The sequence below is a fragment of the Carassius carassius genome, chromosome 10 (assembly GCF_963082965.1).
Source record: "Carassius carassius chromosome 10, fCarCar2.1, whole genome shotgun sequence".
NCBI classification, from domain to species: domain Eukaryota; kingdom Metazoa; phylum Chordata; class Actinopteri; order Cypriniformes; family Cyprinidae; genus Carassius; species Carassius carassius.
The window spans coordinates 722,507-746,422 of record NC_081764.1 but is presented as its reverse complement, the minus strand read 5'-3'; the positions used below and the strand labels follow the sequence as shown (position 1 = coordinate 746,422).

Genomic DNA, 23,916 nt, shown 5'->3' with positions numbered 1-23,916 from the left:
TAACCCAGCATCCTCCACCACAGCCCAGCTACATCATGCCCCCGCCGCCCTCTGGATACCAGCCTGGTGCTCCACACCCACATCCTCCTCCGCCTCCGCCTCCACCAACACAAGCCATCCTACAGACCGCTCCACCCACACAGGGATACATGCAGCCTCCGCCTCCACCACAGCAGGTGCTGACACACACACACACACACGCCACACACACACACACATAAGTAGATGCACTCACACATACACACACACACACTGTGAAAAATCAGTTTCTTTTAATTCCACGTTATAAACTTCCAATTGTAAGATGAAATTACAGGTTTTATTTTATAATTCTTGGAAAAAAAACTAAAACAAATAAAAACAGAATTGTGAAAAACTTCTGAATTCTGAGTTTGTCTCAAAATGTGGGATAAAAAGTTGCAGTTACCAGTTTTTTTTTATTACAATTGAAAACCATTATTTTACTTTGTAATAGTATTTCACAATTATTTTACAGTATTTTTGACCAAATGAATTCAACCTCTTGGCAGAAGAGACTTCATCAAATACGTCTTTAGTCAAATCATGAGACACATAGGGTTTAAAACAAATCACCAGCCGCCCAATGCCATCAGCTCCAATCCTGAGGTGAATAGCTGTCATTTCCAGTGTAAAATCTTACCAGCCTTTCTCTCGCCCCGAGGAGGAAACAGAAAGCTGCACAGCAGTGAAAGAAGACTTCAGTTAGAGACCGAAGTGTGAGAAGGATGCTGAGTGTGAATGTTTGTGCTTGTGAATCACACACTCCTGCTGTGTGTGCTTCTGCACCTAAATTGAGGTCCCCATGTGTACAGAAGCTTATAAATCAAACAGAATTAGTTTTTTTTAAATTGTAAAAATGCTGAAAGTTTTCTGCAAGTGGTAGATTTAGCTGTAGGGCAATAGAAAACACAGTAAAAATAAAATGCAGAAAAATGCACTTCCTAAGGAAAGACTGCTATCAAACAGAACACCTGGGTTCCTAACTGATGACGAGGAATTGACAGAGCAGCCATCAAGTCTTAGACACTGTTTTAGGTTACTACATACAGAGGTTTTATTCAAATAATTAAAAACTAGGAAATTGCTAGTCATCCATATATTCCGTTAGTTTTGCAAATTTGTAGGTTTCTATCAGGCCGCAAATATAGAGCCGAGTATCATCAGCATACCAGTGAAAGCTAACGCCATGTTTCTTGATGAAATCTCCCAAGAGTCAAATGTAAAATGTAAAAAAAAAAAAAAAAAAAAATAAAAAGGCTATAGTCCTAGTACTGAGCCCTGTGGCACTCCATACTGTACTTTTGAATGATATATCTAGCCATTTACTCCTACGAACTGTTGACAGTCAGATAAGTAAGATTTAAACCATGATAATACAATTCCACTAATGCCTACTCTAGTCTACACAAACAAAAGAAAATGTTGTGGTCAATATTGTCAAACGCAGCACTAAGATCCAGTAGCACTAATAGAGAAATACAACCATGATTGGATGATAAGAGCAGGTGAGTGAGAAAGTGTGGTTTTAGAGGTAATGATGATGGTAATGTGTTATCATCATCAGACTTTCTCTCTCTTGTCTCAGATCCAGGTTCAGTATTATTCCACCGGAGGACAGTATCCGAATTCAGGCCAGCAGTACCGTGCCATCTCTCACCAGGTCTCGTATCCCACACAGCGCTCTCAGCCGCTGCCGCCACCTCCGCAGCCCTCCGGTCAGTGTGACATCACTTCCTGTTCCTCTGCTTCTAGACAGCATAATACAAGCTCACATGCTTTTGGAGCTGATCTCATCAGATGAGATGCAACAAGTCCATCTCTGCCACATAAGAGAAAAATCTTTTGAAAAGAAACGTCGTAATTATGAGACAAAAAGTCAAAATTGACAGTAAAAATTTCAACTTTTTAGTCATGATTATGAGAAAAAAACTGAAGAGACTGAAAAGTCAGAAATATGACAGTCAAAATTAAAAAGTACAAAAATAATAATAATAATAAAATAGAAATTATTAAATTATTAAAAACTAATTATAGGGGAAAAGGCAACATCATGACTCAATATACTATACACCACCACATACATTCACATCAGATGTTACTCAGCAGTAGAGTCACAAAGGACACTGCACTTGTTCATAATCACAAAAGTACATTATTTGCATGTGCTTTAAAGCCTTGCTAGTTAAACATTTCATTCAAATATTTTGTTCTGACATGTAAACATCCTGTCAAACAGCTCTGGATTACTAGACTTAGATATCTTTCACGTTTGACTGTGCTAATACTGTCAGAAACCCACAAGGTTTACATATAAACACAGGTGGTTATGTCTGAAGTGAAAGTATTAAAAAAGAAAGTCATTAAAGGGAGAATTCACCCAAAAATAAAACTCTTGTCATTATTTACTCACTCTCATGTTGTACCAAACCTATGCTGAACACAAAAGTAGATCCTTTGAAAAATGTGATTACAAACAGCTGCTGGTACTCATTGATTTTGATAGTAGGGGAAATAAATACTGTGGATGTCAGCAGCAGCTGTTTGTTCCCACATTCATCAAAATATCAACAGAAGAAAGAAACTGACTGAGGTTTAAACAGCTTGAGAGTGAGTGAATGATACAGAATTTTAATTTGTGGAAGAGAACTATTCCCTTTAATGTTTAACCGAGAAAATTACTCACTGCTTGACTGAAGAACTTTAATACAGTCGCTTCAATAAAAATAAAAGTATAATTTATACATTGAAGTGTATGTAGTGTTTTATTTTTATAGATTTGTTCATTCAGTTTCTTGAATGCTGCTGCTAAATACACTTACTCTACCTGTTTATTTTAGTTGTATATTATGTGTATCTTCGATCTTATTTTTTTATAACAAAGATTAAAAAATTACAGATCGCTCATTTTTGCCTAAATATCTTTTTTTATTTTATGTTTTATTAGGTTGTAAGTCTTTAAAAAAAAAATAGGGAAATTAGTTTGGCTGTGCTACTCAGACAACCTACAAAATAATAAAACTAACATGACAGAATCATATGATATTTTTGCCATATCGCCTACCCCTAATTAAAAGATACAAAGTTAAAATTGACATAAGTCATAATGAGATGACCTGAAATTAATAATTATGAAAAGTCAAATTTGGCAAATCAAAATAAAATGTTAACATTTAAATTATAAAATTATATTTTAATGCTTAATAATTATAATAATATATTTTAATAATTATGAATTATAACACAGTGTTTTAGATGTAAAATATTAATGGAATATACAATTATTAAATTATGCATTTAGCAGACGCTTTTATCCAACGCGACTTACAGTGCATTCAGGCTATCAATTTTTGTGAGATAATGTTTTTTTTTTTTTTTGTCTGAACTTTGACTTTCGTCATTATTTTTTTCTCTTGGAGGAAATGTGTTCCCGCGCTTCTGTCTCTGCTGACTGTCTTCTTTTTGCTCTGTTATATTGATGGCTCATATTAAACGGAGTATTAAAACTCTGAATGGCTCCCTGATGATGAGCGGTTGTAGTTCAGTTCTTTTGTCTTGTGTGATCAGCTCCTCTCCAGCCCATGATGACCAATCAGCAGCCAGCGTACCAGGGCATGATGGGAGTCCAGCAGCCTCAGAGCGCCAGTATGATGAACACACAGCGCACGGCCATGAACGGACAGATGCAGGGCATGATGGTCCAGTACCCACCCATGCCCTCATATCAGGTGTGTGTGTGTGTGTGTGTGTGTGTGTGAGAGAGAGAGAGAGACACTAACCGCTCCATGTGTGTGCTGCAGCAGGTGCCTGTAGCCAATGAGAGTCAGTCTGTGGTGCAGCAGCAGTACCAGCAGCCCGTCATGGTTTCTGCCAGTCAGTCTGTACAGGGAGCCATGCCGACCGCGGCACCCATGCCCGTCTACTACAGCGTGCTGACGCCCACACAACAGAACAGCACGAGGTACACACACTAGCACCTCAGCACACACGGCATGTGTCCATAATGTCAGTCAGATGTCTGGAAAAATTCTGCAGTTTTACTCCTGTATGCAACTCTAACTTGACATAGAAACTTACTGAAAAAAACGAAATTATCAGTATGGGTTCCTCAGATATAAAATACGATTTTTTTGTTCTGTTTGTTTGTATGCATGTATTTTATCTATGTATTTATTTTTTATTAATTCATTTATTTAGGGTTCCTCAGATATAAAAAAAAATGACTTTTTTGTCTTTCTTTTTCTTTATGTAGGCATTTATTTTTTTTATTTTTAACATTTTTTGTTTATGCCTAATTTTTTTTTTATTGCATAGTGTGTACTTAAGGTTGCATTAAATAATTTTTTTTTGTCTGCTTTTTTAGTTATGCTTATAATAAATGTAACTGATGCTGTATTATTGCTTTTGTGCTTATTCTGCTCTGATTATTTAAATAAATTATTTATTCTGTTAGTAGTAATATGATTTGAAATATCTCCTGAGTAGCTTTAATAGCATCCATGTTTTGTTAGTTTTTTTTATATTGGGAACTTGCATTTAAAAACCTCTGAATAGAAATGCCAAGATGTGCATAAAGTCTTAGCATGCATATTAACTTCTTTTATTTGGTGAGAAAACATGTGTAAACTACAATGGACAAACTTAGTTTAATCAGTTAGATTAAGTGTAAATTTACATTTTGATGCTGTATTGTTGTTGTTTTTTTGTGCTAAATTACTCTTTTATTATTTAAAAAATCTGTTATAAAACAAATAGATAGCCTAAATAGCTTTAATAGCTATCCATGTATTATTTTGTGGATAAAAATGCTGGATGGAAATGCCCAGATGCACACAAAATCTAGAAATGCACATAGAAACTTAGGCTCTTAATTGAGGCACGTAATTGTTTTATTCAATAAGAAAATGTGCAACACATTTTTATTAGTTATGTTCAGTGTAAAATTAAATTTTGATGTTGTATTGTCATTTTCATGCTTAGTTCTGCTTAACCATGTGTGTGCATGTGTGTTTTCAGCCCATCTGTGGGTTACCTGCAGCCGCCCAGTTCAGATCAGTACCAGATGACCCAGTCTGCCCCCCCCTGCAGCCCACAGCCAATGCAGCAGCAGTATTCAGGTAAACAGAGACAGCCACTGAAGAGAAGATCAAATATAAGTATTAGATGAGAAACAAACTTTAAAACAGTCATTAGAAAATGTAAGTTGAATAAACTAAAACTAAACAATTGTTTTTTAAATATATAAACAAGAAAAAAATGACAAGCACATAAAGTTTAACAATAAATTGAAAACTTAAACTTTAAACATCGGTATCAGTCCAATAAACTGAACAGTATTGACCTCTCTGAGCATCCGTATGGAAGCGTTCCACCACAGAATAAAAAATAAAACAAGGTAAATGCGACTTTTTTTTCCCTCTTAAATAACTTTCATAAGATATAAAGCTTTATAAGTTATAAAGTCAGAATTGTTTTATTTTTTATTCCGTGGCGGAAGCTTCCATACAGTAGTTGTGATCTCTCTCCGTCTGGGTGACTCTGTATTGGGGGTGAGTGACCCGCTGGTGTGGATGTGTTGTAGGGGTTCCTCCTCCTGGTCCTGGTGTGATGATGATGCAGCTCAGTGTCCCGAACGGACCGCAGCCGACCCAGAATCCTCCGCTGGTGCAGTGGAACCCCTGCAAGTACTACAGCATGGAGCAGAGACCCAGCAAACCCGAGCCGCAGGCACGAGCTCACACGTTTTATCTGTCTGCCATTATAAATGAGTGTGATCCATCACTTGTGTGTGTGTGTGTGTGTGTGTGTGTGTGTAGGTCAGCAGTCCTCTGGCGTCTCCCACACAGTCTCCGGCTCCTTCTCCGTCTGGCAGCGTGAGCACCATGTGTCCGGGTCTCGGTCCGCTGCCTCTCATCTCACAGTTCCCTCGGCCCGGCGGGCCAGCACAAGGTACAGATTTATTTAGATAGAGAACAAAACAAAGATGTTTTTTAATATATTATTTACATTCATATATGTGACCCTGGACCACAAAACCAGTCATAAGGGTACATTTTTTGAAACATCATCTGAATAAATCATCTCTCCATTGATGTGTGGTTTGTTCGGAGGACTGAGATACAACTGTTTGAAAATCTGGAATCTGAGGGAGCAAAAAAATCTAAATATTGAGGAAATCATCTTTAAAGCTCTTAGCAATGCATATTACTAATCAAAAATCAAGTTTTGATATAATTACGGTAGGAAATTTACTAAATATCTTCATGGAACATGATCTTTACTTAATATCCTAATGATTATTGGCTTAAAAGAGAAATGGATAATTTTGACCCATACAATGTATTTTTGTCTATTGCTACAAATAAACCCCAGAGACTCAAGAATAATAATTATAAAAATAATTATAATACTAATGTTTTTATACAATAGTATTTAAAATATTATTGTTCATATATTATTTTTAAGTTTAAACTCTTCATTAATTACATTTATACTGAATTTTGTCTGGTGTGAACTGTACTGCTAGAAACAAATAAAGTCACCATGTTTATCTGTGTGGAGTGAGTTTAGACCATTGACATGTGACTGTGGGCGGAGCTACGTGACGACCAATAGGAAGCTTTGCTGCTTGTTTTGAGATTCACCTGGACAGGATTCTCTGCTGGAGTGTTTTTGTTCAGCTGTATCTAGTCTTCAAACACACTCATGACATCATGATGAGCTCTGGACCTGCAGTGACCCTGTGTGTGTACGGTCGCCGTGATCCACAGAGAGAGAGAGAGAGAGTGTGTGTGTGTGTGTGTGTCCCTCTGCCCCAGTGAGATCCCAGTGTTGTGTTTGACCATCCTCCAGCGCTCTGACTGACACTGTGTGTGTGTGTGTGTGTGTCAGCAGATGGACGTTACTCTTTACTGGGACAGCCGCTGCAGTACAGTCTGTGTCCTCCTCCCATCATGCACAACCACAACCAGTCCTCATACAGCTCCCTTCAGGTACAGCCCTGAGAGTGTGTGTGTGTGGGTGTATGTGTGTGTGTCTGTGCGCGTGTGTGTGCATTTGTGTGTGCATCTGTTTGTGTGTGTGCATGTGTGTGTGCGTGTGTGCGTCTGTGTGTGCGAGTGTGTGTGCGATTGTGTGCTTGTGTTTGTGAGTCTGTTTGTGTGTGTGTGTGTGTATGTGTGTGTGTGCGCGCGTGTGTGTGCGCGTCTGTGTGTGTGTGCGAGTGTGTGTGTGCGCGTGTGTGAGTGTGTGTGTGCGAGTGTGTGTGCGCACGTGTGTGTGCATCTGTTTGTGTGTGTGTGCGCGTGTATGTGCGCGTGTGTGCATGTGTGTGTGCGTCTGTTTGTGTGTGTGTGCGCGTGCATGTGAGTGTGTGTGTGTGTGTGTGTGTGTGTGTGTGCGAGTGTGTGTGCGCGTGCGTGTGTGTGTGCATCTGTTTGTGTGTGCGCGTGTGTGTGTGTGCATCTGTTTGTGTGTGCATCTGTTTGTGTGTGTGTGTGTGTGCATGTGTGTGTGTGTGTGTGCATGTGTGTGTGCGTCTGTTTGTGTATGTGTGCGCATGTGCATGTGAGTGTGTGTGTGTGTATGTGTGCGCGTGTGTTGAAGTTTCTCCAAAAAAGCAGTTTCGGTAACACTTTATTTTAAGATGTGCTTGTTACATATGTAACATGTACTTACTATTATAATAACAATTAATTATGCATAATTACATGCAAGTAACCCTAATCCAGACCTAGCCATGTGCTAAGTACATGTAGTTAATTAATATCATTCAGTACTTATATGTATACTTACACTGGAACAAGGACAAAGTGTAATCGCAGTTTATCGTGTTAGTTTTTTGCAACCAGTGCATTGATATTATTGACATCTGTTAATAATTGCCAAATTAACAGAACCGTGTCATTTTCAAAATCTACCCAGTCTTGTCTTGGATGGAGCGCGTTCAGATCAGTTTAGTGAACTCTTTTTTTCAGTCACGTAACTGGCTCAAACATCCATAGAACTGCAGAACAAGCCGGTCAATTTATTGCAATCCACTAATACTTAGATCACCTCTCAAAAGAATAAAACACTGATATGTGAACAATAATGCAAGTTTTGGCTATTAGCAATCCGTATGAAGCACCTGCCGCAACATTTCAATAACTTAAAACAGTGGTGCATTCTAAAACGTTTAATGTGAAAATACTTTGTGCCTTTAAAACAGTGATATTGAAAGATTAAATTCAGTACACACCTTATTGCTGATGCATGCTTTATACAGGCAAGCACATCTCTCCGTCTGTAGTTGTTCACAGTGTGTCTGTGTTTCTCAGAGTCAGGGAGTGATGAAGCACGGAGCGCGGGGGAAAAGACAAACACTCAAATCTGCCTCCACAGACCTCGGGACTACTGACGTGGGTAAGAGACCGAACACAAACTCCCGACCCGAGTCCTTCTGCTCATTTAAAGTCTGTGTGACATCAGTTTGCTTGATGATCCATCAGGAAAAAAGTCCTCCAATCATATAAACACAGTGTGTTGTGACCAGTGCTGGGTAGAAACTGATTACATCTCATCTGGGTTCTGACATTACAAAAAGGAAGTACTTGAAATTAATGTACTACATTTTAAAAATGCTCTTAATCAGATTATGGTTACTTCACATTGTCCACACAATGCCATTAAATCATTAATCATTTCATTTTTTTTTTCTTAAAAAAATAGTACTGTCATAGCATTTAACAAATTGTCAAAAAAATAATTTTTAAGTATTAAAATAACTTTGAAACTAACTATATATATATATATATATATATATATATATATATATATAAATTATTATTATTATTTAATAAATTATTATCTTTTTTTATTAACACAAGGGGAAACACTGCATTGTATGACGTTGATATAAAAAATATATATTTTCTTTAATAATATACTTTTTGCTCTTTTATATAAATATATATATGTAGGTTTATTTGTAAGTTTAAAACAAGTTGGATAAAAAGAATGCATTTCCTAAAATGAGTAACCTAGTAAACCAGTCGATTAAAAATAATGACCAATTAATTACAAATAAATTTTTCTGAAATTAATCGCGATTTAATCCCACCTATCATTCAAGTTTTTAAAAATACTTTTACATTGCAATAATTTCACATTCAATCTTTAAAACATAATGCTACATCCTAAAATATAATTAGAAGTACAATTAGCATCAAGCTACACTTGTAAATATATGTAATTATTAATGTATTTGCTTACCTCAGTTATCACGTCTGATATTAGTTTAGCTTTTTAGCACTGAAGAATTTATTGCATGCTTTAACGTGTTAATTTTGACAGCACTAGTTAATGTAATCTGTAATGGGCTACAGTTTGTAAGTAATCTACCTAGCACTGGTTGTGGCTTTGATTCATCAGTGCAGTGCCCTCAGTAGACGTCATCATGTGTCTCCCTCTAGTGGTGAGTCGTGTGCTGGAGGTCACAGATCTCCCCGAGGGCATCTCCCGTCTGGAGGCCGAGAAGCTCTTCAACCAGCTCTCGCTCTGCGGTGCTAAGATCCAGTGGCTGAAGGACCCTCAGTGTCCCCGGGGCCCCGGCGGGGGACGAGGAGACCCCAGGGACCCCGCTCACCTCTACACCGTGGTGGCTGTGTTCCCCAACACCATGGCGGCTCAGAGCGCCTCCTTCAAACTCAACAACAGCGGTTTGTTCAAACTGCGCGCCACCAAAAAGAACTACGACTTGCGCGTGCTGGAGCGAGCGAGCTCACAGTGAGTCAGGAGAGAGAGAGAGATGTCAATGGGAAGGGATCATCCTGGTGTTCCTTAGGGATCTTTTTATCGTTTTGTATCATTGACAGAAGAGCACATGTGACACAGTCTTAAAGGGACAGTAACATTTCAGTAGCTCACATTCATGTCGTTCCAAACCGTGTGACTTTATTTCTTCTGTGGAACTGAGAAACAGATATTTAGAAGAACGTTGGTTACCGAATCAGCGGGTACCAAAACTTTTTTTTTTCATTTCCAGCCGTTTTATGATTTTGTGTTCTGCGCTTCATAGAGACATGAGGGTAATATCAGACTTTTTTGCCTAATTTTGCCCAAAAATTACAATTGTCATTTATTTGCTCTCATTCATGTTGTTCCAAACTTACATGATTTATTCTCTCCTCTGAAACATGGAGTTTTCCAGTCTGTGAGGATACAGTGGAAGTCAATGGGAACCGGAAATGTTTGTTTGCCAGTGTTCTTTATATCATGCTTCTGCAAAAGAAGGAAACGTTTACGGGTGTGTAATGACATCGATGTGAGTGAATCATAGATTTTAAATCTTTTGGATGAACTGAAATGACGATCATGTCTTCTTTAGCTCACATTCTTATCGTTTAATTTCTTCCCTTTGAGCGTTTTGAAGAATGTCTGCAATCAAACCAGTTCCCATTGGAAATGTGGAAATACAGTGGAAGTCAATGGCAGCCAAAAATGTCTGCCAGCGTTTCTCACATCAATGCTGCTTTAGAAGAAAGAAATGCATATAGGTATGAAGACAAATGTTTGTTTGTTTTTGGGGTGAACTATTCCTTTAGAAGCATAGTTCAGATTTTATCTTCATTTATTCACCTTCATGTCATTCCAAACCTGTCTGATGTTACTTAAGCAGAGCACAAACGGAGAGTTTCTGAAGATGGAAAATATATTGAGCACTGTAAAAATGACAAAAAGGTCTAAAAGTCAGCTGTGTTTGACGTCTTTTAGTCATAATGCTGTTTTCTAGTCTGTAGGACCTTCACAGAAGCCTGCTTTGGAGTATAAACGCAGCTCATCTCAAGGTACTTTATTCTCATGTGTGGAGCTGGACAAATAAAGCTCAGATGTTCTTCCCAAGCAGAAGAAATGAAGTCCAGCAGGTTTGGAGATACATGAACGTGCTCATGTTTCCTCCATCAGTCTCTCTCTCTCTCTCTCATTTGTTCACTTTGGATTTATTCCTCTTTCACTTTCTAACGTTTCTTGCTTTCTGTTTTGCCTTAACGCTGTTGTGAACTTCTGTCTCGCGCTGTTTCTCTCTCTCTCTCTCAGATGAATCTTCTGTTCTCGGTTCAGTATATTTATATAAGTGATGTAAGGATTATAAGAAATAATCTATATATTCAGTGATTCTTTTCCCGTGGATAAGTTGAAGCTCCTCCTCCTCGTTGTGTTTTTCTGTTGAAAGTATCTGAGGTATTTAAAAGTGCACAATGATTGCGAATGTCTACTGTAAATTCCATTTAATCTCTTATTTTCTGTTTGTTTTTAAGAATATAAAAGAGAACTCAAAGACTCCTACAGCATCTGTGTTGAATGATTGTCTAACATGTCTTAATTCATGTTTCTCATTTATAAAGCGCACATATGATCAGATTTGACCCTAAATTCACTGGATTTCATCCCGTGTCAAAAGTGATGGGACAAAAATTCTAAAGCAGTCAAAGAGCATGTGTATAAATGTTTTACACTCATATATACCAGTATCTAAAATACTCCAGCATTCTGTATTAAAATGTACAGAGAAATGGTAAAGTCTTTTAATAAAGTCTCAGTAGATTTAATGCATTAACATTAACAATGAGCAGCACATTTCTTAAGGTGGTTATTAATCTCAAGTACCATTAGTTAAAAAAAATGCTCATGTTAGCTCCGGTTCATTAATATTAACACATGCTTTTGATTTTGATAGCATGGATGTTCAAATTAATACAAAGGTTAAATGCTTTCTAAGTATTTTTAATTTTTAATAATCACTGAAATTTTTTTATTAGAATTAGTACAGTACTGCTGTGATGCACATCCAAAAACTAACAAACATGCCATTGCCATAGTAGCTTTGTGACTATGATGATGATGATGAGTGAGGGTTTCAGACATCAGTACGAGCGTCTCTGAGAGTTGCTGGAGTTCTCTACATGAGCCCAGATCTGCTGCTGACCGAATCCTCCAGCTGTTGTGTGTGTTTTTGGGGCCGGTGGGTCATCTGAACTATCACCAGCTTTAGCACACGCTTCCAAGATGTGAGATCTGATGAAGATGAGTCCTGCTGTGAGGAGCTCATCACTGCTTCAGCTTCACTCAGAGGAACTCAGTCCACAATCAACCAGTTACGCTCTAGAAAGAGAGATCCAGGTGGAAATATCAAAAGCAACACAGATCCCAACAACACCTAACCAAACGACTCCAAAAACACTCAAAGCCACTCCAAAAACACTCTGGACCCTCAAAAACCACTGGAAACCACTCAAAACCAACACAGACCCCACCAAAACCTAACCAAACCACTCCAAAAACACTCTGGGACCCTAAAAAAAACACTCTAAACCGCTCAAAACCAACACAGACCCCACCAAAACCTAACCAAACCACTCCAAAAACACTCTGGGACCCTAAAAAAAACACTCTAAACCGCTCAAAACCAACACAGACCCCACCAAAACCTAACCAAAACACTCTGGGACCCTCAAAAACCACCGGAAATCACTCAAAACCAACACAGACCCCACAGAAACCACCCAAAACCTAACCAAACCACTCCAAAAACACTCGGTGACCCGAGAAAACCACTGGAAACCAATCAAACCCAACACAGACCCCACCAAAACCTGACCAAACCACTCCAAAAACACTCTGGGACCCTAAAAAAAACACTCTAAACCGCTCAAAACCAACACAGACCCCACCAAAACCACCCAAAACCTAACCAAACCACTCCAAAAACACACGGTGACCTGAGAAAACCACTGGAAACCAATCAAAACCAACACAGACCCCACCAAAACCTGACCAAACCACTCCAAAAACACTCTGGGACCCTAAAAAAAACACTCTAAACCGCTCAAAACCAACACAGACCCCACCAAAACCTAACCAAACCACTCCAAAAACACTCTGGGACCCTAAAAAAAACACTCTAAACCGCTCAAAACCAACACAGACCCCACCAAAACCTAACCAAACCACTCCAAAAACACTCTGGGACCCTAAAAAAAACACTCTAAACCGCTCAAAACCAACACAGACCCCACCAAAACCTAACCAAACCACTCCAAAAACACTCTGGGACCCTAAAAAAAACACTCTAAACCGCTCAAAACCAACACAGACCCCACCAAAACCACCCAAAACCTAACCAAACCACTCCAAAAACACTCTGGGACCCTCCAAAACCACTGGAAACCACTCAAAACCACACTTCATGAACTGAGAACAGAGTTTGAGCTGCTGAAGTCTTTGAAAAGATGTTTACTGGTCTGAATGAATCTGGACAGAGATGGATACTGATCCATCAAAAAAAAAAAAAATCCTAGCACTTTCTACAAATACACTACACCTTTAGCTGTTGTTCATTACTTTAATGAATAGTTTATTAAAAATGATTGAGGCAATATTTTCTTTAATTTGTGGGAATACAAAACTAAAAACCAACATTTGCTTCCAAACTGAAACGGGTTAATTCAATTTGATTCATAGTTTTTCTTCAATGAAAGAAAAAGTGTGATACTTTAATGTGCTTATGTGATGTGTAAGTCATAACAGCCAATCAGAACACTCTCCCAAAACACCTAACTTTTATAGCAGAACATTCCAGTAAAAGCTCAAACTGACCACTGTGAGATTCTCCAGATTCTTCCCAATTTAACTGCACAGTTTGTATAATATTGACTTTGACGACCTTTGAAGGACAAACAGCGCTTTCTGAAGGTCGAGCACTTCTGCAAAAGCGCAGAAACTAATTTTTATTCTTGTGATATAAGAGCCTCCATTCTATATTTAGAATTCTTAAATGGGATTAAATAGTTTTTTATTTCCTTTGTAACTAAAAAAAAAAGTACATTTTTTACCTCTTTCCGAAAAAGTTTTAGGAGTCGCATATCTCATTTGTGTCCTTATTAATAATATTTTTCGCCATGTTATTGTAAAAACTGAAATGTTTTGTAGTTTTACATTTTACACTATCTTTCACTGAAATATAAGGGATTTTGAAACCGTGGAACTGTCTCTAGTGAATCATTGATAAGAGCTGATAATGTCACTGCTTAAGAACATCTTCCTCTGAGACACACGGTAGTTTCTGTGTCTGTAATCTCTCATCTGTTTCAAGAACAGCTCCGTGTAGTTTTTGCATGTTGCTCATTCTGGTTAAAATTGTACTTGTTTAAAGAGCATTACTGCAAGAAGCTCAAGTGCTGTGATTGATTGTGTGTGAGTTCAGAGGTCAAACGATGCCACGCTGCCTCACACAGCGATAAATCTGGCTTTTGTGTTTCTGTGTCTTCTAGTCAATAATACATTTGAACTGAGTTGCAGAAACTAAAAGACCAACATCCATTAGCAGTGTCAGAGGTGCTTCGTGATTCCTGATGTTCTTCTGTGTTAGTTTGCACTTAAAGAACGACTTAATGCATTTGTGGTTTTCACTTCAAATCAGTCAATACAGCAAGACAATATGCACTTAGTGAAGCTGTAACTTGTGTGGTTTTACTTCTCAGGTAAGTTGAAGTCGTTTTAGTTGTACACATATTTCAGAGCTGCTTCCGTCATGTGACTTCATTAAAGCAGAACTCTCAAACTGCATCTGCTGAACGACTCACAAGACACTCTTTCCTGAAGATTCAACTTTAGACGTGTTACTGTCATTAAATCTGACGTCATCTTTTCTGTGGATTACTGTGCTGTTGATCATGATTCGTGATTCAGTGTTTTTACTTAGAATATCCACTAGAACAGAAGTTTCATTTAAATCAGCTGATGGCCAAACAAAATGAATTATTTATGCTGCATATATAATAATAACGGTAACATCAAGAAGAAGAAAAGGATGACAAAGCAGTAACAGACAAGACAACAAGGCCATAGATCAGCAGATGATGATGATGATAAACATGCTGATGATGGTGAAGATGATGATCTTATGATGAACATGATGATGATGATGGTGCTGATCATATTGATGGTGAATGTCTCCATGTCTTAATCATCGCAGGTTTTCTTCCATTTTGTGTGGTTTGTTTCAGATTAAGATTAAGTAGCAATCACCAAGTAAATTGGCCGTTTTCTTTCAGTCTCACTATTATCTGGCTCTGTATCACTTCAGCGCCGTAGAGAAGGACAACATAGATGTGTCTAGTGAGTATCATATAGCACATCTGTATCTATACACATCATCATCATCTTCATCTATATGACTGACGACACAATCACAGTCTGTGTGTGTTTTTGTTAATCCGTCTCTGTGTTTGTGTCCGTCAGTCCAGGAGATCGAATCACTGTGATCGATGATTGGTGTAGAAGGAGTGATTCACTAATTCACTGAATCAAACACACAGCCAACACTCCAGGCACACTCAGAAATATACAAAACATTCATCCAAAACATGACATTTACATGTCTATCTATAGATAGTTGTGTATGTGGTAGTAATAGAAATAAAGCACTAGGTGGCGCTGTTGCTTCTTATGTTCAGTATCTGCTCCAGTAAAACTACATCAGGATGAGGACAGGAAAATGGAGCACATGAAACAAGACAGATAATAAATTCACAAGTGATGTTTGAAGAAATAACCTGTTTCATTGTAATCTAATACATGATGATTCAAATTAATGTAGGAATTGTGTTAAATTGCACTTTCTTCTGTAATTAGCAAAAAGGAACTAATTATAAATTATAATTAGAAATAGCCTAATTTGTAAGCATCACAGTTCCACTCTTCAAGAAGTCAAACCACACATGACTAATTTACACCGACTCTGAACATGAATCATTCATCAGTATGTAAATGTCTTGAGTCGTTCCTAATGAGGAGGTCACTGAGAGTCATTGATTAGTGTGTCTAACCGCAGTAATGGACTGATTCATGGTTTGTGTTCAGATAAATGAGCCGCATTGATCTGACTGACATCAGTAATGATAACAATAACCCTCCTGTGCTTCTGAAGACAGGAGAAGGTTCTGATGATGATCAGAGGAACAGTGGAGTGAGTGACAGACGGCTCTGGCACATTCGTGTGGTGCTTCAAGGTCAATACTGACAAAATACACTGTATGACAGGCTACACTGGCAACTGTTGTTTGTAACACATGAATATTAGAGACTGTTTTATTTTATTATCTGCTCATCTCACCTGACTCAAAGTGTCAAAATGTTTGTGAAGTTGAAAGTGACGTGACATTCAGCCAAGTATGGTGACCCATACTCAGAATTTGTGCTCTGCATTTAACCCATCCAAAATGCAGACACACAGAGCAGTGAACACACACACACACACTGTGAGCACACACCCGGAGCAGTGGGCAGCCATTTATGCTGCGGCGCCCGGGGAGCAGTTGGGGGTTCAATGCCTTGCGCAAGGGCACCTAAGTCGTGGTATTGAAGGTGGAGAGAGAACTGTACATGCACTCCCCCCACCCACAATTCCTGCCGGCCCGGGACTCGAACTCACAACCTTTCGATTGGGAGTCCGACTCTCTAACCATTATGCCACGACTTCCCCAACAAGTTCAATATATTACCTAACTGGACATTTAGGTCATACTTTACCATACTTTACCATAGTTTAGCTGTTCTGAGGGGTTGCTATGGTGTTGCCAGGGAGCTCCTGGTTGTTGCTAGGAAGTTCTCAGGTGTTACTATGGAGTTCTGGAATGTTGCTAGAGATCTGCCAGGAAGTTCTAGGTTGTTGCTAGGGTGTTCATTCCTGTCGCTCTGACAGCAGGGCATTTGAGGTGAGGCAAGGTGTTCAGAGGAGTTGCTAGGGAGTTTTGGGCTGTTGATAGGGTGTTGCCACGGAGATATGGCCCATTGCTAGGGTATTGCTATGGAGTTCTAGGTTGTTGCTAAGAAGTTTTGGGGTGTAACTAGGAAGTCCTGGTGTTTGCTAGGGATTTGCCAGGAAGTTTTGGGTTGTTGCTAGGGTGTTGCTAAGGAGTTATGGGTTGTTGCTCGTGTTTTCATTCCTGTAGCTCTAACAGCAGAGCATTTGAGCTGAGGCAAGGTGGTCAGAGGAGTTGCTAGGGAGTTCTGGGCTGTTGATAGGGTGTTGCCATGGACATATGGGCCATTGCTAGGGTGTTGCCAGGGAGTTCTGGGTTGTTGCTAGGGTGTTTATTCTTGTAACTCTAACAGCAGAGCATTTGAGGTGAGGCAAGGTGGTCAGAGGAGTTACTAGGGAGTTTTGGGCTGTTGCTAGGCAATTCTGGGTTGTTGCTAGGGTGTTGCTAAGGAGTTATGGGTTGTTGCTAGTGTGTTCATTCCTGTAGTTCTAATAGCAGAGTATTTGAGCTTAGGCAAGGTGGTCAAAGGAGTTACTAGGGAGTTTTGGGCTGTTGATAGGGTGTTGCCACGGAGATATGGGTCATTGATAGGGTCTTGCCATGGAGTTCTGGGTTGTTGCTAGGGTGTTACCAAAGAATTCCTGATTGTTGCTAGGCCATTGCTAGGGAGTTCTGGGTCGTTGCTAAGGAACTCTAGGCTATTGCTAGGGTGTTCATTCCTAGGTTGCTAGGAACTAATCAAATGTTTACTTTGAATGCAACGTAAGTCTTTTTGAATAAAATGTCATCTTAATTGCAAATTAAAATGTGCTTAGAATGGTTGCTTAGGTCTTAGTAAACACGACTAACTAAGCAGACAGTCAATGTCTGAAGAAAGCTGACTGCTGAGCTTATAAAATCTAATGAGCATTATGAGATTATGGATTAGGCATCTTGAATGAAGACTACGCTAGAGTGCTGTGGTTGAGTGTGTGTTGTGTTGACGCGGTGTGTTTTATTCATGAGAGTTTCCCACTGCTGCGTCTGACTGCACCTGCTCAGAGTTACGTGAAGTCTGACAGACAGAAACCGAGAGCGTTTCTGAGGAGCTCAGGACAGCTGCAGAAAGAGCTTTAAAACTTACAACTCATCTTATATTCTCATCTGTCTGACGGCTGACCTGACCTGACAAAGAGCTTGTGTCAATATGAAGTCCAGTTCATGTTGTTCTGGCTCTTTGACTTCAGTGAAATGAAGACAAGCAGAAATATTACTGTGGTTAAAGCTGAATTTCAGGCTGAGAGGAAGCTTTTAGTGTAGTTTATGATATGCAATACTTAAGTGCAGACATAACTCAATTTACTACCAGCACTAGTACAATACAAGCATGTGCATAATTGTGATCCGTGTGGCTCTAATCGATATGTAATGGATTGTCTGGAGGATACTTAAGCAGATGGACATGATTTAAGACACGCTGACATGCTGAAGGTCTCGATGGGACGCTTTGATGAAGTGTCCAATTGGACCCTTACGGGCCTGTTCAGCTGCAGAACCAGTCGATACGGCGCAAAGAAACCATTCGACACGCAGTAGATGGGATGATTTGCAGTGCCTGCTGCAACATTACACGTGGCACCATTCATGTGTGATTCTAGTTTCAGTAGCAGGCTGAGATTTTACTGCTGTCCCAGAAATGATGCTGCAAAAATGAACACACCTCTTGCCGGACTATTTGCAATATTTCTGTTCATAGCGCTTGGATTTCAAATAAGAACTAGCATGTTTGAAATATGCATCCCATAATCACAGTCCTTTCTTCACTAATGTCTCCTCACCCGTCTCTCTCTCTCCCTGTGGGGAAAGCGTCTGTCTGTGACACACACATTATACAGCAGAAAGAGACGGAAGATGATGATGATGCTTATCAAATATGCACAGATTGAAGAGAGCTGCACTCAGTCACCATCTTAAAAGGACACACACACACACACAACCTCACACACTCAGTGCTGACCTAGTTTTTAGGGATATGTGGCGAGACCAGTAGAATATCAAATGCTGTTATCCTTGCATCTGTTTCATTTGGATAAACACTGGTGTCACGCCTCTTTTGTATAAACAGGCAATTTGTGCATTGCAAAATGATGTTCAATAAAGCTTCATCAGCGCCCATTAAATCAATATTGGAGGGCAGGTGTTGCCTTTAATAGAGAAGATAATTTCTTTCATTGTACAGGTCTTACAGTTTCCCATTCCTGTCTATTTCTTCTACTTTAGCATTGTTTTTGTTTTGTATTGTTTTAAATAGTTGCATTTAATGTCATAATACAATAGGGAAATCAATATTACAGATGCCCTTTATTGAAATTTTTTTTTTTTTTTCATTGTACTGACATTGCAATTTTAAATCCCAATGTTCTTTTATGCATTTCTTATTTCTTATTATTTTTTTTATTTATAGGAACCAACACTGTTTTTGTTCTTGTCAATAAATGAACAACAAACAGGGTGAAATCAAATAAATAACGCAAAATATTTGCAAGTCAGGAAATGAATGGTTATACAATAAAACTTTTTAAGCACTTAAAATGAGTTAAATTACACACAGACACATTTTTTTATTTTAGTTTTTTTTTTTTTTTTTGGTGCCTCTAGTGAACTGTGTTTCCTTTTTTGCGATTTAATTCTGTATTTATTTTTATAAGTTTATAAACCATAATGTGCTTGTTGGTTGGTTTATATACTTAGATCAAAACCAAAAACGAGCTTAATTTCACACTGATTGTTGTAAATTCAGTCAGCAAAAGCAATTATTTAGTCTTTTTTAAACATATTGCAATAAAGCCAAGACATTTAGTCTTTAAAGAAGTTGTAATATTCTTTATCTGATAACCATTGCCTTCTCTATCCTATAAGTCTATATCAGCTTGTGTTCTTGAAGCACTAAAAATAATAAATGAACAAAACAGCATGAAATGACAGCTGATAATGTTTCTCAGCTCAATTACCTAACAATAAAAACAATCACAGAAACTACGCAGAATGATTACAATATTCATGTATTTCCATGTTATTATAATCTTTTTTAAATTATATTTATTTACAATTGTATTGTTATTTTTGTTTTACCCTCGTTTGTAAGGCTACTTTTAAGGCTAATTTAATGTCGGTGTTCTTCAGTGTTTTTATTTTTGAACAATTTCACATCAGATCCTTAATAAAACAAAACATGCTCCAGGTTTTACCATGGTACTTTTGTCAGTGTGGTGATTTACTTGTTATAGGCCTATATCGGTCGGGTGATGTTTGTCATCAAAGCGGTTACAAATAAATCGCTTTTACAGTGTGATATAATAAGTGGAATGCGTTTACCAGCACCAGACAGACATGAGAAGAAGATGAGAGTGATTTCCTGGAGGATGTGAGCGGGTTACGGCTGTCTGGCCCCGCCCGAGAGGAGTGACTTCAGACCGGAGCTCGAGCTCTCCAGCGTCCTTCACTTCACGCTCCACACATCAGCACACTTTCCCGCGATTAACATTTGGATTACAACGGCCTTTCGCGCGCGCGGTAAGTAACACGCACACGTCACGCGGATTCTGCCGCTGGAACTCGTTTCCCCGGGAAAACCGTTGGAGAGAAAACAGCGCGGGCTTGTCTCCTCACAGGAGCTCGGGGAGGAAGGGAGGTCGTTCCAGCCGCCTCCTCGCGCTCCTCGGCAACTTTGTGAACGCTTGTGTCCTTTAAACTGCTCGTGTACTTTCCACTGCGGCGCCTTTCTGTTTATATATTTCGTTTAAGTTGTCTCAGTCTGGGAGATGTTGTCCGAATGTGTGAGTATCGATCTGTGATTAATCAATAGAGCGAATGCGGGACCGTTATTTGGTTCGGACGCGACGCTATTTTGAATCGGAGCGTCGAACCATAACGTTAGTTATCGGCATATTTGTTAAACTTTAGTTGCCGATATAACATAATAGTGTTGTTAATAATACTAATGTTACCTTGTTTCTGTTATTTGAAGCTGTAGTTGTATATCAGTAACGTTCGTTACGTAACGGTTTGTTACTTTTACCGATATTTTACCCACATCCTGTGTTTAGTTACCTTATGATACATCTGTGAAACATAAACAAAGTAAAAAGTAGATTCTCAGTGGTGTCAGGTGGTAAGTCCATGGTATTTTGGTATGATATTGGCATGTTAATAATATTTACAAAAAAATACCTTGGTTTTACCAGGGTAAATGACCTAAACCGTGGTACTTGTTTTTATTTTTTGGTGAAAGAGACTTGATGTTTTTCAGCTCGGCTAAAATCTCTCATGATTTATTATTTCTCAGAGAAGATCTACTTGACATCCGAACAACTCGGCATTAGAATAACGTTTGTTTATCGTTTGCATGAGCTCCAGTTCCTTCTCCTCTGAATAAACTCATACAGATAACGGCTTCGGGTTATTTTGTGTTATTTGACTTATGTAATATTGACATGCCTGTCAGACAGATAACGTCCTCAAGAATGTTCCTCTTTTCAAATCGAGATGTCTGCTCAGGATTATACAGTGCAGTTCTTTAAACAGCAAGGCTTCAGTGGCATCTGAGCTTCTTCTTTGATCAGGTTTATTAAAGTGAGACGTTTAAAGGCTTTATGAATTGTTCAGGTGTGTGTGATTGTTCTGTCTGATCCCAGACAGACGTATTCTATGTAATCTGCTGCAGATGGTGCACCATTTTAAAGTCAGCATGAAATATAAGTTTGCTCTTATTTTCTTAATGCACTGATGTTATTGTGATCAATTCACTAATGCATTTTTTTCAGTTGTGCTTTCTTATATTGCCATTTTCTGTGAAATGACAGATTGTCTCTGGTGATAGCTGCCAATCATTTGTATATTTAAACTCCGCCCCTTTCTTAAAATCAGCTGCGGGCCTCCGTTTTTTGAGAGCCACGCCCACATCTCAACATCCAATCAACATCTGATAGACAGAAACGAGTCCCCGCCCTATTTTTATTTGTTATTTTCTGATAACCCTTTGCACTCAGATGTACATCGCGATACAAAAGATTTGTGGCTCGTTCCATTTCATTGCGACTTTAATTGCTATTCAGACATGAATGCTCATCCAATTTTTCCAATACATAAAAAAAGAGAGATAGTCTAAAAGGTTATGCACATTTATTGTCTGATAGTAGATGACACATTTAGAAAATAAGAAATAGCCAGGTTACTCCAGGATGCAAAAATGCTATGTAACTTAAAATATTACGAAGAAAAGATCAAACAGTCAGTCAAAATAATATTTACGTTATAAAAATGAAATTGAGATTTTTGTATTCCCTACATGTTTATCAAACAACACCTTGATGCAAGAGTACAGAGATAAGATCCAGATTCACTGTCACTTATTAAAATACTAAACACTAAAGTTTTCTTCGCTGCGATCACCTCTTTGTAAAAATCTGTTGCATATGTTCATTAAAATTAAAATATTTATCACACTGAATATCTGCCCTGGTGTGAACAGGCTTTTAGTTTGTTTCCTGCTCTGATATTGGCTGTAAACGTAAGTGTTGATATCCCACGATGATCCTCTGATGTTGTTTTGATGTGAAGTTTGCTTTTGAATAATTCCAGCAGCTGAAATGAGATTGTAACTCATGTAATATTAACAGGCCTGGTGAAACAGAAGACATCTTGATGAATTAATATGCTCCACATATGGTGATTGACATCAAAAGCTGTTTTCTGAGAAGTGCGGTGTCTCTGGATTTTTCACAAACACCTGCGGCTGCATAATCCATGTGCTGCGTTTGCTGCAGACGTTGAGTTGAACAGTGACCCCGCTTTACAGCGTGAGTTTAATCTGGGCACAGACCTGTTTACAGCGCGCTTTACAGTTTAACATGGGTGTATGAGATTAAAACTGTGTGTGTGTGTGTGTCAGTGCATGAATGCATCTGCTGCAGGTTTACAGATGCAATGCTGCAGCACAGCCTTTTGCAACGCAGCACAAATTTGAGTTATTATTTTGTTATTTTTGTGATGATTATTGGTTGCATTTGCAATAAACTACCTCTGCTGTGCTCTGAAGAGCAAGCGGCCCACAAATACGCCTTTTTGCTGAGCCACGACAGACACAAACATTTCTAACATTAACACAAGGGCTTTTCAGTTTTATGTGTCAAAAGGATGTCAGAACGCTGTTAGTCGTGACCAGAGACTGACGTAGGAGGTGGTTGATGTTGCGCAGTCTGCTGTGACTTTCACCCATCAGACCGTGTGTGTGTTTGTGTGTTTACTTACGTTTCTGCCCCATGTGAGAGCTATTAATGACACTCTCAGCCAATCAGATGCAGCCTTACATCCTGTACAGGATTGACCTCACGGGCCGGGCCGGTAACTGTGTGTGTGAGGAAGCTGCTGGTGCCGAAGAGACTTTGTAGAAGACTTTTCCTTGCATTGTTGTTGGGTGAACTCAAGCCAAAACACACAGGCGCTCCAGAGATTGCATGCATGTTTCAGTTTGCTGCTGCATTTTCATGAGAAACTTAATGTTGGGTTGATTCTAATGCAGACTAACCCTGCATCATGTTGACTGTAGTCTAAGTGAGACATGTGCCAGTGCTACAGCTTTACTCAATATAAACAGTTCTTCATCATTTTTACTATTCTGATAAGGACACGTAAGTCATACAGATAGATATGACGAGTTTTAAGTTCATGATTTTCTTCACACTGGTATTTCACAAACTCAACATGTTCAACAGGTTGCTTTATGCTGTAATTTTTCACAAATGTGGTAAACCAGTGTAAAAGTGTCTTGTGTTAATGGTGAGCGTGTTGCGTGAATTTTACGAGAAGTGAGTTTAGATGCTCTATGATGGTTTTAATTAATTAATGTCTTTTTAAAGTTGTAGTCCATTGAATTCAAAGTAAAGTTGGACGAACAGAGCTAAATGATTTGATTATCTTCATCCAGCTTTAAAAGGAAATAGATAAAGCTGGCATGAAATGTAAATTCATGCCGTCTATTTTCTAAATGCATTTTGTGGAGGATTCATAAATGCATATTCTTTTTTAACCTGGTCATGTTGAATCAGAATATCATGAA

The 23,916-nt window shown here is 38.7% G+C and overlaps 3 protein-coding genes across 4 annotated transcripts in view; 2 read left to right on the top strand and 1 right to left on the bottom strand.

Moving 5' to 3' along the window:
* LOC132152261 (R3H domain-containing protein 2-like) overlaps positions 1 to 10,132 on the top strand; it is a 43,554-nt gene extending 33,422 nt beyond the window's left edge. Inside the window, exons 14-23 of the mRNA XM_059561072.1 lie at positions 9 to 176; positions 1,607 to 1,736; positions 3,586 to 3,746; positions 3,822 to 3,979; positions 5,035 to 5,135; positions 5,600 to 5,745; positions 5,835 to 5,967; positions 6,910 to 7,010; positions 8,337 to 8,421; positions 9,471 to 10,132. Of these exons, the coding sequence (XP_059417055.1) occupies positions 9 to 176; positions 1,607 to 1,736; positions 3,586 to 3,746; positions 3,822 to 3,979; positions 5,035 to 5,135; positions 5,600 to 5,745; positions 5,835 to 5,967; positions 6,910 to 7,010; positions 8,337 to 8,421; positions 9,471 to 9,787 (1,500 nt within the window). The 3' untranslated portion in view covers positions 9,788 to 10,132. The remainder of the gene's footprint in view (positions 1 to 8; positions 177 to 1,606; positions 1,737 to 3,585; positions 3,747 to 3,821; positions 3,980 to 5,034; positions 5,136 to 5,599; positions 5,746 to 5,834; positions 5,968 to 6,909; positions 7,011 to 8,336; positions 8,422 to 9,470) is intronic.
* LOC132151479 (PRELI domain containing protein 3B-like) overlaps positions 1 to 23,916 on the bottom strand; it is a 401,075-nt gene that overhangs the window by 79,774 nt on the left and 297,385 nt on the right. The window lies entirely within an intron of this gene.
* ppp1r16b (protein phosphatase 1, regulatory subunit 16B) overlaps positions 20,223 to 23,916 on the top strand; it is a 40,093-nt gene continuing 36,399 nt past the window's right edge. The window contains exon 1 of one of the 2 annotated variants that reach the window (XM_059559583.1): positions 20,223 to 20,372. The gene's annotated coding sequence lies outside the window, so the exon portion shown is untranslated. The remainder of the gene's footprint in view (positions 20,373 to 23,916) is intronic. The other variant, XM_059559584.1, reaches the window with a different exon arrangement.